Source organism: Podarcis raffonei, chromosome 9 (assembly GCF_027172205.1).
Source record: "Podarcis raffonei isolate rPodRaf1 chromosome 9, rPodRaf1.pri, whole genome shotgun sequence".
NCBI lineage: Eukaryota > Metazoa > Chordata > Lepidosauria > Squamata > Lacertidae > Podarcis > Podarcis raffonei.
This window is the reverse complement of record NC_070610.1, coordinates 45818973-45842133: the sequence shown is the minus strand read 5'-3', so window position 1 is coordinate 45842133 and position 23161 is coordinate 45818973. Positions and strand designations below refer to the sequence as shown.

General features: G+C 41.9%; 1 protein-coding gene and 1 long non-coding RNA gene across 2 annotated transcripts in view; one reads left to right on the top strand and one right to left on the bottom strand.

The window, feature by feature from the left end:
• Positions 1 to 4392: 4392 nt before the first annotated feature.
• SETD7 (SET domain containing 7, histone lysine methyltransferase) lies at positions 4393 to 19473 on the bottom strand. The gene is made up of 8 exons (XM_053403332.1): positions 19286 to 19473; positions 12661 to 12790; positions 11042 to 11243; positions 9317 to 9506; positions 8529 to 8610; positions 7716 to 7833; positions 6735 to 6892; positions 4393 to 5591 (listed from the first exon to the last, which is right to left on the bottom strand). Exons 1-8 carry the CDS (start codon positions 19323 to 19325, stop codon positions 5411 to 5413), a joined length of 1101 nt encoding a protein of 366 aa, XP_053259307.1. The 5' UTR covers positions 19326 to 19473; the 3' UTR covers positions 4393 to 5410.
• Positions 19474 to 19894: 421 nt separating this feature from the next.
• LOC128421081 (uncharacterized) overlaps positions 19895 to 23161 on the top strand; it is a 36132-nt gene continuing 32865 nt past the window's right edge. Inside the window, exon 1 of the long non-coding RNA XR_008332220.1 lies at positions 19895 to 19999. This is a non-coding gene — a long non-coding RNA (uncharacterized LOC128421081). The remainder of the gene's footprint in view (positions 20000 to 23161) is intronic.

The following is a 23161-nucleotide window of genomic DNA, read 5'->3' as shown; positions in this document are numbered from 1 at the left end:
GATTTTATGGCTTGGATATTTCATTGCTTTTAAACTGATAGTATCACAGCCCACCAACAACTCCTCATGGCAGTTTTTAAAATTACTGTATGCTCATTTTGGTTTTTGATTAAAAATTATAATGTTGCAGAAATTCTAATGTTTAAAATCTTTAATTTATGCAAGCATGCTCTTCAGATAGTAAGTTAGCTTTCCCAAACAACAGTACTATTGCTTTTAACACAGCTAGGGCCAATTTACCATGGACATAAAGATTAAAATATTATTGCACAATTCTACCTTCCTGGTGATAATGACATCCAGTTTTCAATGCTCTACTGCAAGTGGCTTGAGCACATTTTAGTTTTGGGGAGAATGTTTGCAAAGAAGCATATAATACTATAATCAGTAAAAGGGGAAAACCTAGTTATTAACCCATTACCAAAGACTGATTTTACTAGATCAGTGACAGGCAATGAAGAATGCACAGACTAAGTTTAGCTTGCCTGGGTATTTCCATTAAAGACTCATTTCCCATCTTATTCAGAATAATCAACACTTTGTACAGTTGCCATATGGTACTAGCTTGGGACCGAGTGACCAGTGAGGAAGTTGGCAAAACATGGACTTTGTACCTAGCTATATGTACAACAAAAATATAAGAATGTCGTTGCACTGCAGTTTGATTGGTTACAGCCAGGGGCCACTGCAAACTACAGCACGATAGCCATTGCAGCTGCATCAGAGGGTGAGAGAGAGGGAACCAGAGGTGGAAGCAGGCCAACCAGCAGATGGGCTGGCAGGTGGCAAGGCTAGGGGGCAGCAAACAGGCTAGTACGTTAATAATATGTTTGGAACAGACACCAGCAGCCTTTAAAAAAATGATTATTGGTTCTTGCTACAGGACTTTTTATGGGTATAACAAAATATTCTGTACTCTAAGATCCTAAAATAGACACACACACTATTCCGTTAGGAGCAGTAGGAACTATCTAGGCAAAATGCAGTAGATGGTGTGCATAGAAATTTCTTGGTAGAAGTCACAGGAGATACCAAGTCACAGTCTGTAAAGCAAAGGGTAAGGTTCACTCAAGTGCTCTCTTCCCCCAATCAATCTGTGAAAAATAAAAAAACCTATAGCAGCTGCTACCCTCAAGCACATATAAGGACATAAGTTATCAAGTGACTGTGAGAAAAATTACCATGTTTAACTTCATTCATGTGAAGCATCACAACATTTAGATTAATTCTATGCCCACTCACTTTGAACTGACTTTCCTCAACATGCAGGTAGCTCCCTGTACATATTCCATACATAATTTCTGATCACTTGCAGGAGAAAAGTCTGCAGGCAAGAAGAAGATGATTGTGTTCTATATTGAAACCCAGTAAGTTGCCTTGAACTTGGTTTTCCAAACCTAGTTCTAGCATATTTTCTCAGTTTCGCTTCTGTAGGCTAACTTCCCACCCCCTAATTCATAAGGTTGATAGAATACGATGCACTTACAAGACAACAGTCAATATTTCTCTCCCTCTCTTTTAAAAAAGTGAAGAACATGATTCATCGCAGGGGTCTAACAGATGCCCCTCCCAATCCACAACCCTGGACGTTCTGTGCTACCTTTTTGCAATTTGGTGCATTCACAAAAACAGTCCACCAAGAAACAAACACACACACACACATGCACTTTGCTGGCTACATTTTTCTCCTGTGCAGCAGCAGCAGCCTCACCATTGTGATTGGCAAAGGCACAAGGCAGGATTCTTTGAGGGCAGGAGGTCTGAAAAATGATAAACTAGCCACCCCCCCCCTGCTCCTTGCTCCATTTACTGCAAAACACAAACAATGAAGATAAAAATGGCTGCTACCATTTTCTTCAACAGTTATTGTAAGTACAAGTCAGTATATGTGCAAGAATCTATTTTTTGTGATTGGATATTGACAAATACCATCAAACTTTACACCTCCAACAAACACAACTATAGTCTAGTTTGGCCACTGTTAAGAGAACACAATGCTGGATGAGACAGCAAAGCAATTCTTATTACAAAGTCACCACAACTACAGGAAGATCAGCAAAACAAATAACTTCAGTGTGTCCTGTTTTGGAAAAGTATTGTGCCGATTCCAACACAACAGAGTGAGAATCCAAGCCGCATGAAGCGCCAGAAAGTAAACACTTGTCTTGCTCTTCAGATTTAAAAAGGCAAGCATTAATTCAAATAATTATTTTTGTCCTTTCTCTAAGTGCTATTATTGCCAATATTGTCAAACCATGTGTTTTGTGGGGTGGGTTTTCTCTAGAAGTAACATTAATAAATTCGTCATTTTTCTGAATGCAAAGTCAGACTGCGCACAAACTACAGAAAGGGCAAGACCTCTCTGAATAGGATTCTCATATGTATGCATCAATGTATGACTAAGCCTTGCATTAAGACAAAAGGTTAAAGCTAGCGGAGAAGGAAGCTCAACAACAGTTGTCAAGTATCCAAAAGGCTGCCATAAAGCAGAAAAATAACAATTTCACACAAAAATATGTGGGGTTCAACTTGCCGCAGAGCAGTTTCAGCTTGACTTATCAGCCAATATTTCCTATTTCTCAAAACAGGCAATGGAGCTGGCAAGACAGCTGCAGAATTTACTTCCCTATACGGTTTTTTAAATGCAGTGATTATTAGTCAAATGTGGTTTATGTCTACAGAGTCACATTGCTTCAATAAGTATCAGCAGAGTTTTCCAAGGTACTCTAACTCTTTTCACAACTCTGTTGCTGCTTTTTAAAATGAAATGTGAGCCAAATGGAGCTTTCCAGAATTATCCCCATCCCTCACCTTAAGAGACCATGCAGATTCTTTAGCAGAGCTTTCAACAAACTGGTAACCTCAGATGTTGTTGGACTACATCTCCCTTCAGTCCCAGCCAGTTTGGCTAATGGTCATAAATGATGGGAGTTGCAATCAAAACCATCTGAAGAGCACAGGGCTGGGGAAGGCTGTTCCAGCTCAATATTCACATCTCCTAGAAAGGAACTCTCTCTTCACCAGTAAGAAAGTGCTCGGCTTAAGTGTTAGCACTTCGCATGAACAGCAAACTGCTTCTGAAGAAGAATTAAAATAAAAAAACACAAGCAATATCAAAAATCATGAAGTGAAAATGAGGAAAGATTATTAGCCGGAACACATCCCTATCTTAATAGAGTGCATTGTAGTCATGCAGAGTTCAGGAGCACATAACAGAAAACATTTCTTCACTACTAGAATAGTAAATCAGTAAGAATATCCAGGAGGAATTTTTCTAGCATTTCTGCATCTTAACAGACAGCATATGCACTGTGCTCCTAAGCATGTTTATTCAGAAGCAAGTGAGCTCAATGGGGCTCTCTCAAAGTAGTATTTCAAAAGAAACTCCATGCAGGCAAACTCAGGAAGGATATTACTAGTAGACCACGCCTCCTCTCAGATGGAGTAATTTCACTGAAACAATACCCAAATAGTGGTCTATCAACTTGAATACTATTTCTCTACTAACAGCAATTGGTGTTGTGCTTAAGTGCTTGTGCATTTGCAAGACAGACTTTTCCTCTTCTGTTTGCACCAATTTGTAGAAGCAGCATTATAACATTTCAGCCTTTCTTCAGTTCACTTCTATAAGTGAGGATCAGTTCAGCCTCAAAAAGCCCAGCTGAGCCAATCAAACCTCATCTGTGTTAGCTATTTGCTATAACTGAGGGAGCTAAAAAATACATTCTATAGAGTAAAAAGTTGGGAGTGCCACCAAAGCTTCCATTCACTGCTCTTTTGCTATGAAATCACATAAACTGCTTTTGATTTACTCATTTAGAAAACAAATCTAAAAAGACAGTTAAACTTAGTAAATTGCCCAAAACATTTTGGAGGAAACCATCCTTGTTTAGTTTGGTAAGGAAAAACTTACTAGACCCTCTGAGAAAGGTTTCTACCAATGTGCAATTTACTATTTTATTTTATACATTTCATTGCAATTTTGAGGCTTTTTCTTCTCTTGTATTTGGTGCTTCCCGTTCTTTTTCCCTCTCTCTATAAGTGGATGTTCAGTGTGCAGGTAACAAACATACACAAGGAAATTTCCCCATAGGAGAAACTAAAAGTGTAATCCAATATATGTCTACTCAAAAGTTTGCTGCACTGAGTACAACAAGGCTTACTCCCAGATAAATAGTCACAAGACTGCAGCCTGAGAGCCATTTCCCCCCAAAGGAGTATGTGCACATTTTTCTAGTTACAAGCATTTTTAAGCAAGTGATCCACTAACACTGCCGATACTGATAAATCTGTTTTTAAAGGTAAGTGTCAGTATTGCAGCTGACCTGCAGAGCCTTGAAAGCTCTTTTCTTTCATTATAATATTGTTTCACCGATCATAGTTAAATGCTAGTTAAGAATTATAAAATGTATTTATTTTCTAATTTCCAAAAAGCTATTTGACATGACATGTTCTACAGCAGAAATTGGGGTTTTTGCTATTAACCTTTAAATTACTCGTTTTCTTCCAGTTCTTTGTTTACCTATGTATCAAAATAAATCTACCCTGATGGATTCCCACCTAGTCATTTAGAGACAGGAAAGGGGGTGAAAAAGAAAAGGAAAAAAGTTTAGCAAGCAAAAAAACCTCATGGTACAACCTTGATTCACTTATTTTCATGCTGATTATAATCATCAGCATATCTTTATAAATTACTCTTTCACATTTCAACTTTATATTTAAAAAGTCATCTAGAAATTACCCATGTGTGAACATCATAATTAAAATCATACTAGCTCTGGTTTTCATAGGCACATTTCTTAAAACAGTTTGTCAGCAGAGCCATAAAAACCTACATTGCTTTTAAACCTCTGTGCAGTCTCCTAAAAGTGTTTGTCTTTTAGCGAAATGACAGTGTTAAGAGAGAGGGAATCTACAAAGGACAGCCTTCTGTGCACCAAAGATAGAAATTGTTCTAAAGCAATATTCTCAAAGGTTTTTTGAGAGCAAAAATTATGCTCCTTTTCTAGAATATTAAAAACAGCACAGTTCTATTACCATCACAAAATGGCATGTGTACAAAATGCAGCTGCACAATAACTACTAGGTATTTGGGGGAGGAGGGAGGACTCCAAACACCCTATTCCCCCCCTTCCTAGAATTTGGCAACTTTGCATATGATACAGAATGGTTGACAAATAATCACACTGCTTTGTATGGCATATTGAATAGTTTTTTACAACACTAGCTAAGTTTTTAAAAATTGCTTGAACTTAAAGGTTAAAACTTGTTATTAGGGAAAATAAACCCTCTCTGGCACGGAGTGAAGGGTTGCAGGACAGCCATAGACAAATCCTGGCTGTCCTGGTTTTCAGTATCAGTATCAAGGGTAGTGCATAGATCCATTGTGAGGAGGGAAACTGTACGTTTGTCACTTCTTCTGAGTAGCCTGGAAGGCTTTCAGTTCCACCTGATACCAGCCTGGAGCTTCCGGACCATTTTGTCCAATGGGATTGTGGTCGTATCCATAAGCCACTGTTAATTCTTCATCCTTCTCAACAGCCCTAATAGTGCGGATACATTTAATCAACCCAAAACGAGGATGAACAAACCTAGAAAGGAAGGAAGCATACACAGTCAGAAAAAGGAAACTCAGCAAGCCCAAACGATGTATTCGTTTTCTTGAAAGCTTTACATATATCCGGTGCGTTTTTTAGCTATAGGTGATGCGGCACTGCCAGAGAACACTATAGGAGTGTCTCTGACCACTTTTTTTTCTGCAGCAAAATATTCATATCGTAAAACCTTTATTGGCATCACATACAACATCCAAAACAAATCAATACAGAATTGCCATTTCCCCAGTGGCACAAAACATTTGCTAAAAGAAAGGAGGCAGAGCAGTCTATCGTCACATCTCTTGGTCTCCAGGGAGATCAGATGTCTGCAGTGTATTTCGATGACAAAAAAATAGAGATATTTAGCCAGCAGCAAAATATTGTTAAATAGCAACAACAAAAGTTTTGGAAAAAGTTACAGTTAAGCAGTCCGTCCACTATGGATAACACAGGAGAAGAGATGGGACTAAGAACAGAGGGCAGCGGAAACAGCTCTCTTGACTCATAGTAGGGCCACCGCTGAATGCAGAGGCATAACTATGAAGATACACCTCAGCATCTTGTTCAATGAAAGATCCTGCCACCCACCTCCCAGCAAAATGTTTGTGGCTAGTGCAGGATTTTCCACTTAGATAAGGGGTGCCTAACCTTTTCTGGATAGAGGGTTGTATTCACCTATTATCAACCCTCGGGAGTCACATGTTAATGTGGGCACGAACAAAGCACACAACTGGGCGCAGTTAATGAGTCTGCCTTCCAAAAGGGTCTCCCACCAGCAATCCTACACCATTTAAAATAATTTATTTTCATTCATTAAATTTGGTTTATTAAAAACCATTTAATTAAAAGAAATGACAGATTTGGTAGGCTTTTTAGGAGGGCCCCAAAAAATCTTCAGAGTGGCCTGACCATGGGTGGTCAGGGCTAGCCACCCCTGACTCAGAGCATGATGGATAAGTGCCATTTTCCAGGAATGCTTCCCTTGCTTTCAACTGTATTTTTCATCAGTTTTTCCCACCCACTTGATTTAGTGCTGTAGTTGCAGTGATCCTTTGATATCATCTGCTATCGCATTGGCAGATACAGTTCTGACACCTGAAAAGCAGCACCTTCATCAAGCATAAGTTTAATACTTACGAGTCATAGACACTATTTGGTGTGAAAGAATGATTTGCCTTGTGCCCCAATGAGGCACAGTATTTGGCTGCGTGGTTGTAGGGTTCCGGTACATCTATTACTGTTTCGTCATCAAGGGATATTGTGTTTCCATTCAGAGCCCAGTCCCTGCCATCCACCTAAAACAGACATTGTTGCAGTGTCAACTGTGTTTTTGTCAGATACAATGCAGATTTTTCCAATGCAGGAGAGAGACCAGTGGTATTCAATCAGGCTTACAAGTACAGTCATGCCTCAGGTTAAAGATGCTTCGGGTTAAATCTTTTCAGGTTGCGTCCCATGGCGACCCGGAAGTACCAGAAAGGGTTACTTCCGGGTTTCGCCGCTTGCGCAGACGCGCAAAATGACGTCACGCGCATGCGCAGAAGCTGTGAATTGGGACCCGCGCATGCACAGACGTGGGTTGCTTTCCTTTGAGGTTGCGAATGGGCCTCTGGAACGGATCCTGTTTGCAACCAGAGGTACCACTGTAGTCTATTAGGAAACAAATTTAAGAGAAGGAAAACATGCCACTCCAATAGTCCAGACCATAGTAAGGTGCCTTAACTTATTGCCCTTTCTGCTTCATTACCTCTACACAATAAAAATCAGTTTTACAGCAGACTTGTGGCACACCTACTGAAATCTGTAATCGAGTGAACAAAATCATCTTTAATTTTCTAAGGCTTGCTGGACTGATATTAAAGAAACTGAGAAGCAAGATACACTTTTAACAAGACAATTCTCTGTGTAGAGAAGCTTTGGATGTTCAAATACTTGTGAGATCCCATAATGACTACAGGATCCTTGACCATGCATTATATGAAATCAACACACTTTTTTTTACCCAATCCTGGTTAATACTGAAGCATTTTGTAAATAACAGGGTGAACAAGCAACAAAAATGGTTCCAAAAAGGTAGTGTTTCAGAAGTAGCAATGAAAAGTTCTCACTTCACTTTACCTCCTGGTGTGTAATTCGTACACCATTGTAAAAGGACATAACTGTGCCAGCCTCAGCAGATACTTTAGTAAATAACCCTTCTCCTGCGCTGGAAATGAGAGATGCATCTACATATACCCTGATGAAAGGAAAGAGTAAAAAGAAAGTACAGTGTCATTATTACTACTCTGTAATACACTAATATTTTTAGAAAACTATTTTATTAGTTTGTGTAAATTTGAGATCATTAATTTTGGGCCATGGGAAGAAATACTAGCACAGTTGTCAAATGTGACAAAGCCTCTGTGTTTAGAAAAAAGGAAAAGTGTATCAGTGCTTTGTCCAACAAAATGCAGAGTCCCATCAAGTTTCTGTCCCTGCCAAATTCTGATTATGTATATTGAAGATCATCTTCTGAACAGCCAAATAAAAGTATTGCAATGTTTTTTTTGGACAGGGGGTGGGTGGAGAAACAGTTATTTGTAGCCATTGAGAGATATATTAAACAAAGAAATACTTTAGTACAGTACCACAGTTTTCCACTACTGTACTTAAAAATTCATTTAAAAATCATTTTTAGAAGAAATATAAAAGTTTCCTCCTAATAGTTACAGGTTTTTCATACCAATTCATGTTTTTAGGAAAACAATTCAATTAAGCTCATGCAAATTAATGAGCTAATATGATGTCATTTGCACACAAGCAGTTCTGTTTGCAATTCAAAGGAATAAAGTGTTGCTGAATGCTATCTTAAAATGCAAAGCAGAACAACTAAATTGTTTCTTTGCAAATATTTAACAAAGGGGGCAAAATGATACACATAAATTATTCTACCTCTCGGATTCATAAGGATCAGGAAGAAGTGCATTTGTAGAAATGCAAGATGAAGTAGATTTATCAAAACTGTATACTGGGCCTAAAAACAAAGCAAAACAAAACAAAAAAGTACACAAATTAACGGACAATCAAGATGAAGATGCAGGTCTCTCTCTTATTAAAGTGTTATGCATTCAACACACCATAAGGAAATTAAGTTTTTAAAACAAGACAGCAAAAATATTGTATTTAGGTCTATCTACTATATAATAAAACAGTGCTCTGCATAATTTTTTTTCACCATTTTCATTTCTCCTCAAAACTGCAAGCAGTATTCAGTCACCTTTGTAACAAATATGAGTTCGGGTTTATACATGCTAGAAATAATGTTTCCCAACAGTGCTTTAACATTATATTTCCCCCCTGAATAGGTGAAACCAAGTTAAAAATGCATGAACCCCACATCAACTATGTGTGGTCAGTGCATATTATCACCAACACTTTTCCTCAACAAAATCAAAAGCAGCAGCAATTGAAATGTAATGTGAAGTGACCCTAAACTACCATTCCTTATATTTCTTCTGGCTCGGAGTGTACAACCCGCTCCAATCCATTTTTTCAACATACCATGGCAGCTCTAATTTTAGTAATTCTATCTTGCAGAGTGGAGGGCATTGGCACAGGAACAAAATTGGAGCAATGTGAAAATAGAAAAACTGAAAGCATTGTTTGCTCGAAGTTATCTCCAAAAAGGTGTGTGGAAGCCATGCTACACAACACCATTTTGCACACCAAGGAGCACTTACTGCCTGGCAGCACTTCAAATTGTGGCTTCCCCTCTTCTACGGATACAAGGGTTGCCAGCTTTGCTTCCAACATTTCACCATCTATGAAGTGTCCATAATAGGCCATCTTCCCATCAGGGTACACATAGGCTATCTTCTCGCCGGTCATCTCTCCCTCTTCATTAACTTCTCCAACCAGATGTCCACCATCCTGAATGAGAAGCATTAATATTGGTACAATAAATGCTGCACCTTTTAAAGAGGGAAATGTTTGTGTGTGCACACACATTTTTGAAACCTTTCAATACCAACACAGATATTGCACTGCATCCAACTAACTTTTTCTCAGAGAAGACCTATTGACATTAATGGACCTAAGCTAATCATGTCAATGAGTCTACTCTGGGTATAATTTAGATGGATACCACCCAAAAGTAACAACTGTGCTAATCAAAATACGTCTAAAATATTTTTGTTTCATAGGTACCAGCTGCAGCTTAGGTTCTTTAAACCTCACTTCCTGCTGCCTCTGATCTTTTGCTACCCTGTACAGATCTCAGTTCTCAGTGACTTGTGTTTATTCCAGCAATCCAGTTCTGCTATAACAAAGCCCTGTATAAATCCAGGGTATTTCTACCAAAAAAGGGGGGGTGGGACTCTTACAAACAAATTGCAGCCAAATTAACCATAAACCAAGTAAAATAACTGAACAGTATTCTTTAGCTCTTCAATCCATAAACAGATAGATGGATAAATAAATAACTTGCAGAGGAAATTTTTTTGGGGGTTTTGTGAACTAAAGATAAAAATCCTAACAGCCTTGTTAGAGATCCATTAGAGCTTCATCTCTAAGATTGTGACAGCCTGTTCACTATTTTATTGAGAAGCATAGAACGGACACTTCTCTGAACAGGTTCTTTGCATCTCTAGTCATGCCTAGTAAGTTATATATATATATATATTTAACTTCCCAAGATTATCCAGTTAAATGCTGATATTTATAAACACACTTTTTACACAGAAGTCACCTTGACCTCCCTCCTTTGGGAGGACAGCAAAAGTATAGATGTTTAAAAGCACACTGAATCTTTTTTTCTGGCTTCCCAGTTCAGAACATTTTGTTACAGCGGACTGATGTCTAAAGCATGTACATAGTTACTATTCAGTATTTATTTAGGCAAAGTGTCACTAGCTTGAGTGGCCTGAATAGAGCTATTCATTTGTGAAAGCCAGAAGCAACCCTGCTACAATGGTTCTAAATTAAAGACAGTAGAAAACTATGTTCAGCAAAGTATTTATGAAGAAAAGCACCTCTCTTAGAATGAAAAGTAAAACCCACAAAGCTCCCCACAGGTTTGACTTAATTCTTTAAAAAGATGCACATGGCTGAGAAAGGCACATGGTGCGTTTTACTCTCATGTACACAGTTTGCACACAGCAGCAACTTGTGGAAGGCAAATGTATCCTACCATGCTGCATAATCTGCATCCAAATTATGAGAAGCCACAACCACCACATGTGTGAAAAGGATTGCTAGGATTCTGGTAGGCTGCCAAATCACAACCCTTTGCTCTCCTTTGCAGGTGGCAGTTATGCAGCCCAGCTGCCTCTCTCAACAACGCAACAGGATTTGTCTTCCCCATGTGTCAGATATCACTTCATCCCCTACTTGGCTGCCGCACCTCCCCATTTAGGTTTATAACTCATTTCCCACCTTGCGTATTTGAAAAAGTCCAACGTACTTACAGGGTAGTATATCCAACAAATCCCACATCGAATATTATCTTTGTATTGCCCTTTGAATATCAGTCGCCCGTCAGCATCATATTCCTGGGCTGGCCCGTTTAGTTCTCCATCTACGTAAGTGCCATGAAGAGCTCCTCCATCTTCATATGTATATACACCCTGGCCTTGCAGCGCATCATCCACATAATAGCCTTCTAATGTGCTGGTAACGAGAAAAGGGTAGGGCACAGGGATCAAGAGTATCTAGGTTATTTTGCGAAATGTTCTCAAAGTAAAAATGTCTCATTACCTTAAGGACACTCTCCCCACAATGCAGAACTGCTTGGGCTTCAACATCAGCCTCAGCCACTTTGCCTTCTGTACCATCATCTCAGGTAAGTGAGCAACAGGACCTTCTTGGTAGTGGCCCAGTGACTCTAGCATTCTGTACCTGCAGAGGTCTGTCAGGCTCCCTCTCTGGTTCATTTTCATCCCAAGTTGAAAACATTTCTTTTCTGGGCAGCCTTTAACATCTCGAGTTTTACAGTCACTGGCTTTATATACTTGCAGATCACTGCTCATAATCTCTTTATGGAAGTGTTTAAAATGTGTGTTGCTTTTTAATTTGATTTTAAAAAAATGTTTTACTGGAGGCTAAACCCCTGCTTGCTCCGCTTACCAACCCACCTGCCATTCCCCCCACATTAACACTTTAGTGCTTCCCCTTCCCACCCCATGCAGCTATTAAGCTTGACTTCCCCTCTCCCCAACCCCCTTTCTGATACCACTTTTCTCTTCTATAATGCAATCCCACTTTGTCCCCCTGTTTTCACCTTCACCCCCATGCCTATGCCTCCCCCTCCGTTTGTGCAACCTCCCTTGCACCCCCCGATAACCTCATATTATACATCTCCCATACATTGTATTGCTAAGCACCCTTTTTACCTTCTGCCCAATTATGAAGTCACTATCCCCTGCTATCCTTCAGACTCTTTCATGCCAGTTTTCATATTCAGCCCCAGTCTGATGCCACCTGCTTCTCCTTTCTTGCACCCCCATTTTCACCATCACTCCCTTTCTACCTCCACCGCCTCCTTACTTTTCTGAACTGTCCCTTGCACATGGATTACCCCCATTTCCAGACTTCATCCTCTCTCCTGTTCTGCAGTCTCCCTTGTGAGCACACCCCATGCTATTACTGTATGGTTAAGGTGACTAGAACCTTAAGAGCAAGCCTGTCAGTTATCTTGCTCAGTTAGAGAAGGTTACATCCATTGATGGATGCTGTACATATAATTACTATACTGGACATGGAGCTTTGTGTTGAAGACAACACATGGTACCAGGAGTGAAATACATTGTGGGAAGGTACTATGGAATGTTTCAGGGCTCTAATGAGGCAGCTGAGGAATGGAAGAGGGAGAAGTTTAGAACAGCTTTTTTTCCTCCCTTTCAGTGTCTCTCCCTTCTTGCTCTACTCAAACAGCATTAGCAGAGTGAACTGCAAGGGTAAGGTATGGTAGGAGACGTATTAACTTTGTCTTATTTTCACAATCATAGTCTGGGGGGGGAACAAAGTTATAAAAATATTTGAAGTATTAAGCAAACAAAAAAAAAGCCATACCCAAAGGAATGCCTACCTTCCATCAAAGAAGAAGAACTTTCCACGGCCATTCTTCTCTCCATGCACAAAGTTTCCCTCAAATCTGTCTGTGGAGGAGTATGTGACCGTACAGAACCCGTGCGGCATCCCATCATCATCGAGTGCACCTAATAAAAATTGAAAAGAGGCCAGTGAGACCAAGATAATGATACTGCAAGAGTTCATTCAGATGTACCTTCATGTGGATTGGACGTGGGGTTTTCTGCTTTAGCACAAGCTCCGACTCCTAACTCAGCCTCCGTTCCTCTACTGCTGCACAATCCTGGCTCAGACATCAGCATGGATTACTGCCCTTACCCTCCATGCTTTGGCCAAACTACTCACTTTTAAGAAACCTTGTTTTCAGATAGCCAGCATATTTATTAACTTAATTGTTTCTTTGTTCTTCCCCTTCTTAACTTAAAACACTATTCTGGATGTGGGGGCTGAAGAACAGTTGTGCAATTGCCCTAAGAACTAGCCAGCCAGTGTTCTGTGTAGCTGGGAAGCTTCAAGAACTTATTCACACACCGACACACCAAGTACAGTACAATAGAACCATGTCAAATTCACAAAACAAAATACATGAAGAATGTACATATACAGAAACATAATGCAGTATAAAAATAAATAAGATCAGAGTGCTACAAAGTAGTATAATGCAAAATTCCAAACACCACAATGCATATACAATCATTTGTCCAAGTTCACTCACCTCCATTTCACACAAAATTTACTACCTCAAACATTACCATGTATACAAAAACCACTCATACCCAACAGTATCACAACTCACATACAAAGGGTCACTGCCAAGCATATATATAAAATACACTCCTAATGTCTGGAGCACTCATGAACTCATGCCCCACTCCCATGGGACAATCTAATTCTCTTCTCCCATCTCTCACCTGAGAAGGGTCCAGATCTATACCAGAGCAGGTTTTCACCCTGAAGGGTATAGAATCATAACACATGTCTTCTGTTTTGATTTTATATTTGTTGTATCATTGAAAACAAACAAATAAATATTTAAAGAATAACATGTGTGGTACTGCACAACCTCAACACCTGATAAAGAACCATCAGCACTGGTAGCATCACCCTCACACTCAAGGTGCCCCTTAACGTCACCATCACCTCATAGAACCATAGAATTCTAGAGCTGGAAGGGACCCTGAGGATTATCTAGTCCAACGCTCTGCAATGCAACTGTCCCATATGGGGATCGAATCTGCAATCTTGGCATTATCAGCACCATGCTCTAACCCACTGAGCTAAGCCACTAGTCCCCAAATTGTTGCAGCCAGTCAGATGCTAGGCTCTCTCCCTCTGCACCAGCAACTTGGCCTGGTTATATGTGATGAGTCAACTCCCATCATTATTTAGCGTCAGCTATAACTCAAAGTCATGCCTGACATAGTTTCCTTGACTACAGGAAATTCCATAGCCTGTATGGGCCATGCCATCAGTCTGCAGCAGAAGGAAGGGATGTAGGGCTACTCTGTCGCCCTGGTGAGGGGCCAAATCCATCGCATCTCCCTTCTCTCATCTGGCAACAGCTGTTTTGTGAAGCTGAAGCAGGAGACTCCATCAGTTCTGCTTAGAGACCACCTGTCATCCTTTGCACTAGCAAATGCACTACAGTGAGGAGAACTACAGCTAGTTTTGCTAAGGAGCTGCTGCAGTGTTTATTAGTTGTCCTTCCCCAGTGCACAGCCTGGTCATACAAAACCAGAAACCCTAACCCCAACCTGCAGCACCACAAAACTTGGGATACATGTGAGGAATGTGTTTTGATCCACATGTATCCTATATGCTTCTCATACTTGAGACAACTGTTCGCTCATGAAATGGTTAACGTTCTTGAGGAGAAGAAATAAGAACCAATCAAGCTTCGAGCATTTTTACATGCGTTCAAATATCTGTCTTCACAGTTTGTGACAGACAGCAAAAGCACAGGCTGTTTTAGAAGACTCTTACAGGGACTCCAGTACTGGTACTTGGCTGATCTGTAGGAATGGGTCGCACAAGCCATCCAAGAAAGCATAAATTGTGTAACTGTCAGTCCTCAGGCAAAGCTCACTTGTAACTTTATATCAGTCTGCAGTGGCTGAACCGAACTTGACATTTGTTCCACACAGTTTCGTTCAGACCACTGAATTATTTTTCCATGTTGCTTTTTAGCAGGCTTGGAGTCAGCCTCTTGGGCTGTGTACACATTATCGTTTACTCTGGAACCACTGTGATCTCACCACTGGTGTCTGAACCCATGTGCAGATGGCCACAATCAGTCTCCATCCTATAGTTTATTGAGAAATACTGCTGTATGCTTCATTGATGCTGCAGCTAAGCTGGTGTGTACATCTGAGAAGGAAGATTGCACAGCAAAAGTGGCCATGGCATGGGAGCAAGAAGGGAGAGAGATTGAGAGGGAGGAAAGGAGTGATTCAAAACTTTTAAGTTAATGTGTATATAGCCTTAGTTAAGGAGCAAATTCGAAACCTTGATCAGATTTTGCTTAAAGCCTCTGGAACTCAAGATCATAACAAATACAAGATAGTAACAAGCTGGGTGGGTGAGAACAAAGGGGCCTGCAGGCAATCAAATGACACTTCCATGTCAAGGTGTAGAGATTGACGCAAGCTGCACTGATAAACTAGGGATGAGTGAGCCCAAACAGCCATGACTGTCATTCTGCTGTTTTAATCTCATCTCTGCAAATAATGATACTCACTGTTGAACTATACACACACCAGAATGTATTTCCTACCCGAGAAGGAAATAACTGAATTCTGTGTTTGCAGCAAGAGGAAAGTGTGGTGAATTGAACATTCAGAAACAACATTATTATTTTTCTTCTTATTACAGCCAATGAAAGTCAGTTAATTATGTTTGTTCTCAAAACACACACACACTTCTAAAGTCTTCTGCAGTAGCAGAAGAATCAGAGTACTTAGGACACACTTTGTCATTAATTACACTAGTGTAATGTCCTAAAACCTGTTGCACACCAGCACTACTGCAATGCCATACCACCACCATAGGCAGATATACTGCTGTTCATGTTTAAGGCTGGGGCTCTACAATAGCTCAAAATGGTTTTGAATCATTAGCAATTAAGAAGCTCACTTACACACATAAATACATATATAAATTCTCACAAATGGAAGCTTCCCTTTCCCAGCTTAAAACTGCAGCTGCAAAAAAAGAGTGTTTTGAGAGGTGAAATGATGGGGTAGGGTGGGTGGAATGGCAATCTTTAAGAGCTGGATAGGGTCACAGAAAAACAAATTTCTGATATGGGCAACTTAGGGCCACTTGATTTCTGAACTAAAAAGACACAACTGATTTTAAGAGTCTTGGTGATGTGACAAAGGCATCATTTCCCATGACTTGCGTAATTATTTTATTTTGGCCTACTATTTAGATTTTTAAAGAATGAACAGAGATTGCATAAGTGTCTATTATACCACTTTTTGGAGGGTGGGGTGGGGGGAGCCTGAATCCAGCTTGAATAAGCCAACACTGCATTGACTTGCAGACATAGATATTGTGTGCTTGGGGTAGGGGGATGCACAGGCATGCACATATTTGAAATAATTTATTCTTCTGCCCCACCTGTTGTAAGGCCAGTATCAGGCTTCTCACCAGGACAATTTCAATACACCCAACTGCCCATCAACCCTTCCATATTTTCAACTCTGCTGTCACTTCTGCAGTTTTGTTGCACTTCTGAATCAAACCCTGTTGACTAATAAAGCTCTCCTGGCAAGAATAGGAGACAAAGGGGAGCTGCCAGGGTCCAAACCAAATGGAAATGTTAAGGATTCCCAATTTAGTCAATGACCCCAAGGTTCAGATCTGCACTACAGAAAGAATGCTCAATATATTATGACATATTTTATATGTAAGTTGTTGAAGCAAGCACCTGATAAGCTACATATTACTATAATACTTGAAATTACAAAATTCCTGTTAGGGAGAAATCATTAAAAAGCCAACTGAAATGTCATCATACTAATAAAAGTATTGTCCTAATAGGGCTTTTTCTAATGGGCCAATATGGTTATGGTACCTTTACTTTCTGTATTCATGTGTAAGTGCTTGAAACACACATAATTAAATATTTACAAAAGACAACATCTTTCCACAGCTCCAATCACTATGTTTTTAGATTACAAGCACTCAATACAATATCTCACAATTTCTATCCTAAAGTTTGCCACAAGGATCTGGAGTGGAAAAATAATTTCAAATTGGTAAATATTATAAATCAAAATTGAGTTTCAGCTTCAGTGCTGCTCATTTTGCTTTCTGGCCCCTATTTCTTCTACCAAGTCCCTCCTATAGGCAGAACCTCTGCCTTAGCTTGCACAGTTGACTGTAACCCAAGTACAATTGTTCAAGCAGCTCTGTTCTGCTTTTATTTGTTAGAGAACAATAGAGCTCATTTTTACAGCGTTTATTTTTTTCATAGGAAAAAAAATGCTTCAAAATACAGCTGCAGTCCCACCCACAAACCGTGCACAGGCAACACCCGCATAGGTTTCAATGGAATTTACACATAACTAGGGGCAGAATTCAATAATGAATTGAGTTACTCCTTGGAATTTAAGTGATCATTTAAATGTAGTCAACATAGGAATTAAGTCAGCGGCAGCCAAGCATATTTCACGCTGGACTAAAGAGAAAATCTCTGGCCGCCAACACCATTATAATTTCCAAATTTAATAGTGCCAGGTTTACAACATAGCTGCTCATTTGCACGCCACGAATGAAGCAGTCCATACAATACACTGCATTGATTCTACATGCCACACTAGAACTACGTGGATCCTTTCAGGACCAAAATCTATGGACACAACACAATACTATTTCCAGGAGTAGTGTTCAAAGACGAATATCCAAAGTTGAAAAACTATGCCACTGTCCAGAAAGATTAAAGGGAAAAAACCCCCGAACATCTATCTACCCTTTCTAACAATTTCCAAGTGATACACATTTTAATATTTTCCATAGATGTGGATCTATAATATTATTGAATGGCCAAAAAGCAGGAAATTAAGAAACCAGGGCACTAAAGCTAGTCAAGCTTTGCCATTTTAGCCATGCATCTTTTCACATTTCATAAAGCCCCAGATCAATAAATCAAGCAATGATAGCATCATGAAAAGGCTCAACTTTCATTAAGCCTTTGTGGTTGCTGAAAACATTTTTGACAATGCAAATTGTAATTACATTGCTAGAATGCATTATAGGTGGGCCTGACTTTGAAAGACAGTTTCAGCTGGTGCAGAAAATGCTGCTAGATTATTAATAGGAACCAAACATATATAACGTTGGTTCTGGCATGACTGCCCTGGCTTCTGGGCTGAATTCAAGGCTCAGGACCTTGCAGAACATCTCTACCCATATGAGTCTGTCTGGAGGCCTTTCTGCAAGTGTCCCCTTGCAGGAATACAGAAACTGTTAGAGGGTCTTCTCAGTAGTGACTCCCCTGTTTATGCAATGCTCTCCCTAGGAAGGCCCACTTGGAACTAAGATGGTCATATTATCAGAGACAGGCAAAAACTATTATTTACTCCCAGGCATTTTATTGTTGATGTTTTCTCATCTCCTGCAGGGGTGGGGTTGTTTTTCACCCAGTTTGTTGTTTTTAATATTATAGTGGTACAAGTGGCTGAATATCTTAACTTTTTAGATACTTATGTGTCTTTAGAGTAGGCTTGGATTTTATTGCATGTACTTTTCTGTATCCTTTTGTTGCATGGATGCAAGTGGCCTTAAGACCCTTGTGGTGAAACTCAATTAATGAATGATTTAATTATTATCCTTAGAACAGAGAAAGATTGCACAAGCATTCACATATTTTCAACACTCGGTCAAATTGTGGAAAGACCCCCACTGGCCCCTCAATCACACATTTACCTAGGAGTGGGGAACCTGTAGCCTTCCAAATGTAGAACTACAACTCCCATCATTCCTGTGGGCTGCTGCTTAGGGGAGATGTTGTCCCACAACATCTGGAAGACCACAGGTCTCCTCCCCATCTCAGAATAAAGAGTCCCAGTGATTCTAATAAAACTTGGTAACAACATGAAGACCTGACATGCTCTCTCCGCACCTATCACGCATCTCCTGGAGGAAGAGGAAGAGCACAAGCGCTTGCAGACCGGGATGGGGCAGCTATTTCTGTCTGAGCTTATTTGGGAGGGCAGCTCGCTCCGCGCTTCTTGGCGCGATTGGCTTCCCTCAAAGCTGCAGTCGAGGCCGAGCCACGCGCCTCCGGCCAACTTCCAAGCTCCGGGCTCGCGGCAGCCTGCCTCGCGCGCTTGGTCTCCTCCTCCTCCTCCCGAGGTCTCCCCGCTCCCTCGTGTCCCACGAAGGAGAACAGGAACCAGCCCGCCAAACCACCGCAACAAAAGCGGGAGAAAGAAGGCGGCGAGAAAGGCACCATATTTGCCCCCACGAAAGGCGGCGGCGGCGGCGGAAAGGGCTCCTCGGAACCGTCACGACGCGGAGATGCGCGAACCCCGGCGCAGACCCCCGTCCCTGCTCTCCCTCACCCCCGCCCCAAGACGCGGTGCCCGACTCCCCTCAGGCCTAAGGGACGCAGTTACCCTCGACGGTCTCTTCCAGCGTCTCCTCGTCACTGTCCATGGCTCAGCGCGGAGAGACAACTTCCTTGGCTCGGCTGGCCCTGCTCGGGAGCGCGCCCGCCGCGCTCTTGTCTGCGTCCCGGCGCTCGGTCGGAGAGGGCGGCTGGCTGCCGCTGTGTCCCCCGAGAGCCCACGAAGGCGAGCGAGGGGCCGCCACCCCGCAGCAGAGTGCCTGCGTCGCCGCCCGCTTGCTCGTCTCCCCACGCTCGGCGCTCGGCGCTTTGTTATAGAGCAGCTGATCCGCTGACATCACCCTGGGCTGGGGCTGCTCCCTGACTGACAGCTCCCCGCGCAGCCCCAAAAGCAGGGCCCGCCGCCGCCGGCGCAGCAGCAGGGGGAACGGGCGAGGCGGGCGCACGACGCAGCCGGCCCTCCGCGGCAGCGCGCGCAACCAAACGCTCGCGGAGCACGAGGGTCGCCGCTGCTTAGAGTCTCCCTGGTATCCACGCGCGGGAAGGAAGCTCGGGGCGGGAAAGAAGAGCTTCACTAAGGACTAGGTTGCGCCACGCAGCGCAGCGGGAGGGCGGCGTGCGCGGAAAGGCGCGCACACACTCCAGCTGCCGCGGCCCGCGAGGAGAAGCGAGCAGAAACACGCCGGAGAGGAGCCGGAAGGAAGCGCCTCATGGGCCGAGGCGCCCATGCTAGAGCCGCTTTCCTGGGACTAAGCCCCACTGGGTAAGCACTCAGTGGTGCTGACTTCTGAGTATATTATTTTATCAAATTTGCATACCGCCTTTCACCAGCAGGTCTCAGGGCGGTTCACAACATAAAAACGCCACATGATAAAATACATGATAAAAAAAGAACAGACACACACACAACCCCCCCCCCGCAACATGTCTAGGGTTGCACGGTAACTGGCGAAGCAAACGATCGAATTTGGAGGTATATAAATCAATAGCCCCTAGATTCAACCTCGAAGTGAGAAAGAAGTAATAAACTGGAGCCCGGTTTTCACAGGGTGCTTCTGAATGGAGCCTTGTATCGCAAGCATAAAGGTCAGATCTGCACATTCATTATACTATACGGGATAAGGCTGTTCATTATATTGTATAAACTGATGGAAGTACCTTTATAATGTATCTAGTGCCAGTGTCACTGTCTCTCTCTCTCTCTCTCTCTCTCTCTCTGTGTGTGTGTGTAAACACACAAACACATATATAAACACAAGCTAGGATATAGACCTACCAAGAAACAAAACAATAATATTGAATGAGATTTGAAGGGTGCTTGCATGTCCCCCTTCTTGGAGGTCTTCAAGCACAGGCCAGACTAGGTGTCCTCTTAAAAAACAACCAACCAACTACATGAGAAGCTTCTGGCTTTTCACATTGTTTCTGGCTGGGAGCAAAAGGTCTTTAAAGATGTCTTTCTAGGTCATTCCAGCTCTCCTCCTAGCACAGTACTTTGTCTCTTATTGTGGCAAACATTTGATGTTACAGAGGAAATGTATAGCCATTGGATCAATATATGCAGCACAATCAGTTCATATCTACTTAGAATAAATCCAACTGTGCTCTAGTTAAGTGTGTATATGATCATAATCTCAAAGGTTACCTTTCCATTCTCCAGCACTTTGAACCTGAGGTTTTGCACACTTGAACCCAATGCTCTAGCCTAGTCATTGCCCATTGGGTAAGGAGAAGCTATTTGATAGGAAACTGAGGTTTGGACCAAAGTCATCAACCAAACAAAATCATGCTTATCTGGGATTTAAACAATGCACAACAAAGTATGTTCATGAACCACCACCACCCCATTCCCCTTCTATACTGTTGCATATAGTTTCAATTTTTTTAACTGAAGTATACTCATTAATCTGTGTTTAGTTACACTTTATCCAGCAGCCAATATATGACACATGCTTTAAGGAGAACCCCTCTCCTGTGCCAGTTAGAAATATTACTTCACTTTCCCTTTAGTGGTGCTTTTCCTGGTAGACCTAGTTCCCATCAAAAATAAAACTGAGCCGCAAAGTTGAAGAAGAGCTTAAGCTTCCTAGCTTTATCTGTCCCTGTACAATGCAGCATTGTACCATTGTTGTCAACTACCACAGGATAGGAAGGGCACTTCAGTTCCTAAAAGCAGATATATTCATTACCTACCTCGTTTCTGGGAATTAACATGAGCCACATAAAGGCTCATGTTAATCATCCATTATAATCATCCATTCCCACACTTTTCAGTGCTTTTCCTCTCCACTTTCCAAATTGCAAAAAGTCTTATTCTTTTTTAAAGCTACTTTGTTGCACTCAGACTGGGGTGGGGAACCTCCAACCTACAGGCCGGTTTGGGCCTTACATGGGTCCCAGTTTGTCTCACAAGTCCATTTCCTTCAAACTACATATACTTTTTCCATACCTAAAGTCATTTATGATGTATGGTGTGGACACAACTGGCATGCAATCAACCCCAGCAGAAAGCAGAGCAGAAGTCACTGCCTGTCAGCTAATGAGCAGTGACTTTGCAACTGCTGGATCAGCTGAACAACCAAGTTCCCCATGGGAAACTCAGTTGCACAGCTGATCCTTGCAGGAAAACAGCTTTGCCTGCCCTTGGTTTAGCACTTCCCAAGCTGCTGTTCCCAAGTGTCCAAAAGCCAGTTGGGCCTTTGACAGGTGGGTGGGACAACCCACTTGCCAGTCATCAGCTGGGTTATCCACCCACCTGTCAAAGGTGCCTTGGGGCATGGGGTGAGGACAGGTGAGGCCGAAAGGTGCCCCACGTCTGCTCTAGGGCAACAGGCCATTTTAATTCACTTTAGTTATGCAAACCTACATTTATGGTATGTGCTTGAATCCCTCCCATAAAGTTGTGACAGTCTGGAGACTGTGTGGCAGTGGCTCAAAGCAGAGATTTGTTATGTCAATTGGTCCTACTGTGTGCAGAGAGTTTTCTTTCCACATGGGGAATTTCCCAATTTGGATGATTTATCAGTACCCTAATCATTGCTTTTCTGCTTTAGGCTAGAAGTGAAAAAGGAGCTCTAATTGCAGATTTCTAAGACCCTGTAGCCAAATGGGCAGTTGCATTCCTCCCAGCTTCAGAGAAGGGGGGTGATTTGCAGTGAGACCATTGTGTGTGGGGAAAGCGTTAAATACCCGCTCACTGTACTGCAGCTAATGATTGCCCAAGCTGCAGGGAGGGGGGCGGGGAGGGAGAAAAACAGATATACAGGCAATACATTTTGGGAAGGGAAGGGTAGAAATAATAGAGTTTACTAGTCCTAGAAAGGAGAGATTATAGAGAAGGAAATGGCTAGAGCACAATAGTGGGTGAGCAATTTATACAGATGATGGATCATCTACACCTGGGAAAATTACACAGCTGTTCCATTAAGTTTTTCAAAAAAGCTATGGAGAAGATTGGAAGCAGGATGGGGATGAAGAGGGAGACATTTTGTTTATTAACTCTCTTCATGTAAGCATAACTACTTCCTCTACTGATATTATACTCATGGGTTAGAGGGCTTTCTCTGCTGATTGCAACTTTGCCAACCCCTGGCTAGGATCCTAAATCTCTGGGCCAGATAGTCTTCATTTCCAGCACACTCTGGAGCAGCTGCCTCTCTGGGATGGGAAAGACCCAAGTAAGTGATTCTTTTAGAGGCTGAGGCCGTGGAAAGTAGGTTAGAGCATGGTGCTGATAATGCCAAGGTTGCAGGTTTGATCCCCATTTGGGACAGCTACATATTCCTGCTTTGCAGGGGGTGGACTAGATGATCCTCAGGGTCCCTTCCAACTCTACGATTACATAATTCTATGAAAGGGAGAACAAATCTTATTTTGGCTTCTCTTCCAGGCATATTCCTCCCTCTAGGTCTAAGCTCCAGTCCAG

Coding starts and splice junctions, on each gene's coding strand:
- SETD7 (XM_053403332.1), bottom strand. CDS start 19,325: ATGGACAGTGACGAGGAGACGCTGGAAGAGACCGTCGAGG. Junction 12,791..19,285: donor GCTGGAAGAGACCGTCGAGG/GTAACTGCGTCC, acceptor AATTTTTATTAG/GTGCACTCGATGATGATGGG. Junction 8,611..9,316: donor ATTTGAAGTGCTGCCAGGCA/GTAAGTGCTCCT, acceptor CTTTGTTTTTAG/GCCCAGTATACAGTTTTGAT.